Source organism: Octopus bimaculoides, chromosome 28, assembly GCF_001194135.2.
Source record: "Octopus bimaculoides isolate UCB-OBI-ISO-001 chromosome 28, ASM119413v2, whole genome shotgun sequence".
NCBI lineage: Eukaryota > Metazoa > Mollusca > Cephalopoda > Octopoda > Octopodidae > Octopus > Octopus bimaculoides.
In genome coordinates, this window is record NC_069008.1 from 17,647,513 (window position 1) to 17,652,722 (window position 5,210).

The following is a 5,210-nucleotide window of genomic DNA, read 5'->3' on the forward strand; positions in this document are numbered from 1 at the left end:
TGGAACAGGGGATGGTTGGGGGTGAGAGTGGGGTAATGTTGCAGGTGGGGTAAGGACGGGGGAGGTGTTGGTGGGAATGAGGTAAGGCAAATGGGTGAGATTGTGGCATGATTGAGGGGAGGATCGAAAAGTGGTGGTGATATTGAAATGTGACTGGGGGGTGGGCATCAAGATTAGATTGAGGTAAGGCAAGATTAAAATTACAATGTATTAAGGTGAGATTATGGTGGTATCGAGGCTAAATTTATGGAAGGACATTACAAGACCTTGCAAACCACAAATAAAGGCCTCTGTCCCACACATTTATGCAATTAGAACAAAAATAATGGTATTAATTAATTAATTGGTTGGTTAGAAAAGAAGACAACAATAAAGTCAGGTGACCATACCTTGCATTCAAAGTGCAGGTGCTGCTGAGATACAGAATTGGAGTTTGATTTACCAGCTGTATTTGCTGCACTGATCAGGTGCACAGATGCGGCCGCAGTTTGCTTGGCTGCGTTCTGGGGAGAAAGAGAGAGAGAGAGAGAGAAGCTGGATATGAATTGAGTTGAAATGAACAGAAATTGATATTTATATATAAGCACACACACACACACATACCCACAAATATACAAATACATACACATACATATACACACACACACACAAATATATACAAATACACACACACACAAATATATACAAATACACACACGCAAATATATACAAATACACAAATCCAATGCTGAGTTCTAAATAGCCGCAATCATGAATCATATATGCAAGAACTAAATGTTTATGCAAACATTTGTCTTCCACACAAAAAGTAACAGAATTGGTGTCACATAAAAAGCACCCAGTACACTCTGGAAAGTGGTTGGCATCAGGAAGGGCAACCAGTAGCAGAAACCATGTCAAAGCAGACAACTGGAGCCTGGTGAAGCTCTCTCCAGTGTTGTGAAGGGCATCCAGCCAGAGAAACCAGACCCAAAATAGACAATTGGAGCCAGGGGCAGTTTTCCATCTGACCAGTTCCTGCCGAACCATCCAACCCATGCCAGCATGGAAAACGGACATACAATGATTATCCTTTTCTTTCATTCTTTTACTTGTTTCAGTCATTTGACTGTGGTCAGGCTGGAGTACTACCCTTTAGCCGAAGAAGTTGACCTTCAAAGAAAATACTGGGCTAATACCTAGAAATGCAATAGGCTAATGTTTACAAATACAGTGGGTTAACATCTAAGAGCAAACCAGATTAAAATTTAGAGGTACACTGGGCTAACATCAAGGGAATACACTAGGGTAACATTTAGTGATACACTGGTATAATATCTAGAGATGTACTGGGCTAACACCTAGAAATATAAGTGGGGTAATGTTTCGAGATATACTCAGGGCTAACACAGGAAAGAATGTTAATTTTATTTACTTCTAGTCTGTTGATGAGTTTTTTCTTCAGGGCGTTGCTGGCAGCAGCATTGGTGGCTGAGCGAAGTTCTTCAGCTGCAATACGAAGGTTACCTTGCTGGCTGGAATCGTTCGGATTGGAGGCACATCCCTGAAGAAGATGGGAACAAAATGATAAAAATTAATTCAATTAACGACAAATAGAGACAGATATCACATCAATCACGCACATGCACATGTGTGAGTATGTGTGCATATGCATGTTATATACAAGCTAATTCAAAATGAATGGTACAATGCTGTTCATTTGGTGGTTGTCCCAGATGGAAGAAGATGTACTCAATGCCATTATGCAGTAAGACAGAGCCCCGCCACATTGGCATCACATACACCATTACCTCAACCAGCCTCTTCCAGATTGCTGGATTGGCCGAGCTGGGGACGAATGATTTGCCATTGATGGTCTGGGCCCCTCAAGTCCCCTCACCTAATGCTTTGAGATTTTTTTCTTTGAGGGTCCCAGAAAGACCAGGTCTTTATATCCTCACTTCCACAGGGACTAAAGTAGCAAATAAGCAAAATGGTCAGCTCACTTGACCAAGCTATGTTGGTAAGGGTGTGGCAAGACCCAGATGATCATTTAGATGTGATTGAGAAGCAAAGCTCTTACCACACACACATCCATGCCTGCGCTTATTCACTTTATTATTCAAGAAGTTCAATTATATATATATATATATTTATTCTGTGTGGTAAGCCTTCAGCAAGTAGTATAGCACTTTATCATAGAGTAAAAATGTTGTTATAATGAAACTCACAAGTTTTGTTAAACATAGCTACCCAGGGTTTCCTGGTCGAAATAATAATTTATTTCACCATTTTATAAACTGAGAACTCTTGAAGTCGATCTCAGCAGAATTTGATCTCGGAATGCAAAGATGGACAAAATACCACAAAACATTTTGCCAGCTTGTCATCATAATAATAATAATAATAACAACAATGTTAATAATATTTTATAAAGATTGCCATGACTCTTCACAAAGGTAAATAGACAAAAAGAACAACAGGATGTGATTTGTAATGGATTGTTTATTTAATGATTTGAATGATATTTCGTGAGATCGTCTGTCTTCTTCAGGTTGAAAATGTAAAATGAAAACAACTGCAGAAACACAGAAATTCAAAATAGAAACGAGGAAATCCTGCGTTCCTATTTTGATAGGAAGACAATAATAATAATAGCTTACTTTTGCAGCCTCCACCATTTTGGCTGTGGCATCTGCTAGTTGCTTAGCGGCAGCCAACAGTCTTTTCTGGATGTCTGTGTCTTGGTATGATTCCGCTTGGGATCGGATGGCACAGACCAGTTGAGAAGTTGCCTATATACGAAAGAGAAAGAGAGAAAATTGAAAATAGGTAAAAATTGAGTAAAACAACTCATTGTTAAGTTTGATGTTTGGAATGTCAATTAACAAAGAATTTTGCTGGAAGAAGGTTTTAATTCAGGTCACTTTAAAACGAAGTTTGTATCGCGTGCATGGATGTGTATGACTTGTTATGCCTATGTAAGTACAGAATTTCTGGACGTTACCTGTGCCAACATTTTCGCTTGTTTAACCATCTCGTGTGCATCACCGACACTGCTGAAAAGTCGGTCTGTTGCTGTTAGTATGGTGTCAACAGCTTGTTCATTCTGGCCACCCTGAAATACAGAGATCATTACATTAAACAATGGGTACTCAATAGGGGCACACACAGCTAGAGGGGTTTGTATGAAGGGAACTAATAAGAGGGACCCTGATGGATGGATCTGCAGGAAGGGATCTGTTAGAGGGGCTTAAAAGAGGAACCCAGCTAGAGGGGTCTAAAAGAGGAACCCAACTAGAGGGATCCAATAAGAGGAGTCAGCAAGACAGGACCCAGATAGATGGATCTGCAGGAAAGAGACCTAGCTGGAAGGGTTTATATGATGGGACCCAGCTAGAGGGACTTGCAAGAGGAGTCTAAAGGAAGGTCCCCCAGCTAGCAGGATCTGTATGAAAGGACCCAGCTAGAGGAGTCTAAAGGAGGTGACCCAACTGGGGGATTTACAGGAAGGGACCCAGCTAGAGGGGTCTAAAAGAGGGGACCCAGCTGGAGGATTCTGCAGGAAAGGACTCATTAGAGCGGTCTAAAGTGGGGGGGGGGACACAGCTGGATGGGTCTATAAAAATTTTACTAATGTCTTATCTTTCCTTTTTTTTGGTGGTTGTGGGTCCCTGGTATTTGTAACTTTGAAAAACCACTGACCCTTACAAGAGGTTTTTGACAATGGGGAAAGAGTAATACAAAAACAGACGCAAACAAGGAATGAGAGAGAAAGAGTAGTAGTAGTAGTAGTGGTGGTGGTGGTGGTAGAAGTAAGAGTAGTATTGGTACTAACCTCACCACTGCCTGTCCCCATCTTGACATGTTGAAGGAGATCATTAAGTGCCTTGGTAACTGCTGTTGCTGCTTCTCCTAAATCGCTCAGCAGATGCTCATCTTTGCAGGCAAACTGGAAATGAAAAAAAGAAAGCAAACAGGTTTAACAGATTTAATGATAACCCCACCCATGGATGGATCATATGATATCTGGCTACAAAGCTTCATTAAGAGCTTTTATTGTGACATTACATAGTACTTTCAGTTACGCAAGATGTGCAATATCTACAAGATTATGAAATACATTACAATACAATAGTCTCCCAAATCATCAGGCTATCACATACAGGTCAGTATTTGATATCTTGTTAGACTGCATTTAATAAATCCAAGCAAACACTTCTTTAAGCGCTCTGTGGGAAAAGAACTCCACCAGCTAAATTGTTGAGTTTGTGCCATGGAAACCCATATATGTTGGTCATTTCTTGTGATAAATACAATTTGTAAATCCAGGGTAGATCACTATTTATTTTCGGTGTTTTAATCAGAAAAGATGACAGAACAAACATAAATAAATCACTGATGCTGCATTAGTTATACACAGGGTTAGACAAAAATGTTTACATACATGTGCACAGTTATACAGTTACAAGTGTATATACACATTTAAACACACAACTATACATATTTACATGAGAGTGTTTTTACACACACATACGCACACACACACACACACTGAGTTCCAGACCAAATTGCAATTCTTACCATTGCAGCCTCAACGATTCCATCCACAGAATTTGCAACTTGTTTCGCTGCATCAAACAGCTGGTCACGGCAGGCTGGGTTACTGATTGTTGGTGCAACAACCTGAAGATAAAAGCAGCGATTGAAAGAGTGGAAACGGATGAAGGGGGGCTGCACTCAATAAAAGTGATGACGATGATGATGATGATTGTTATGAGGTGGTCATGGTGGTAACAACGGGGCACAGAGGATAATAAAGACAATGATGTGGATAATTAATTTTTTAGTCGTAGCAAAGACGAAGGGATGGTCTTAAGTGGATTGGTATCATAAGAATTTATCCCAGGTTGACCCCTTTCTTTATCATATTTCTCCTAAAATCCTGACTTTGTCTTAATTTGAAAAGTAACGAAGAATTTAGTAGAATAAATTTGTCGTTATTAAAAATGGTGTTTGGAAGATCAATTAACATGGAATCTTGATGGAAAAAGGTTTTAATTTCGATCAGCTTTGGAAAAGGAAGTTTGTATCATGGAAGCAGGAGGGTTGGTCACAGGTGGGTTGGTGTCAAAAGGGTTAACGATGATGATGATGATAATGTTGATGACTTGAGAAATAAACAAAAGTATGAGAGAGATGGGGAGAGAGAGCGAGATGGGGGGAGAGAG

The 5,210-nt window shown here is 40.0% G+C and overlaps 1 protein-coding gene across 1 annotated transcript in view; it reads right to left on the reverse strand.

The window, feature by feature from the left end:
- The window catches only part of LOC106872263 (talin), a gene marked incomplete at its 5' end in the record, with an annotated part of 182,270 nt that overhangs the window by 89,633 nt on the left and 87,427 nt on the right, over positions 1-5,210 (reverse strand). Inside the window, 6 exons of the mRNA XM_052977507.1 lie at positions 390-503; positions 1,415-1,543; positions 2,643-2,774; positions 2,987-3,097; positions 3,818-3,931; positions 4,564-4,713. Of these exons, the coding sequence (XP_052833467.1) occupies positions 390-503; positions 1,415-1,543; positions 2,643-2,774; positions 2,987-3,097; positions 3,818-3,931; positions 4,564-4,713 (750 nt within the window). The remainder of the gene's footprint in view (positions 1-389; positions 504-1,414; positions 1,544-2,642; positions 2,775-2,986; positions 3,098-3,817; positions 3,932-4,563; positions 4,714-5,210) is intronic.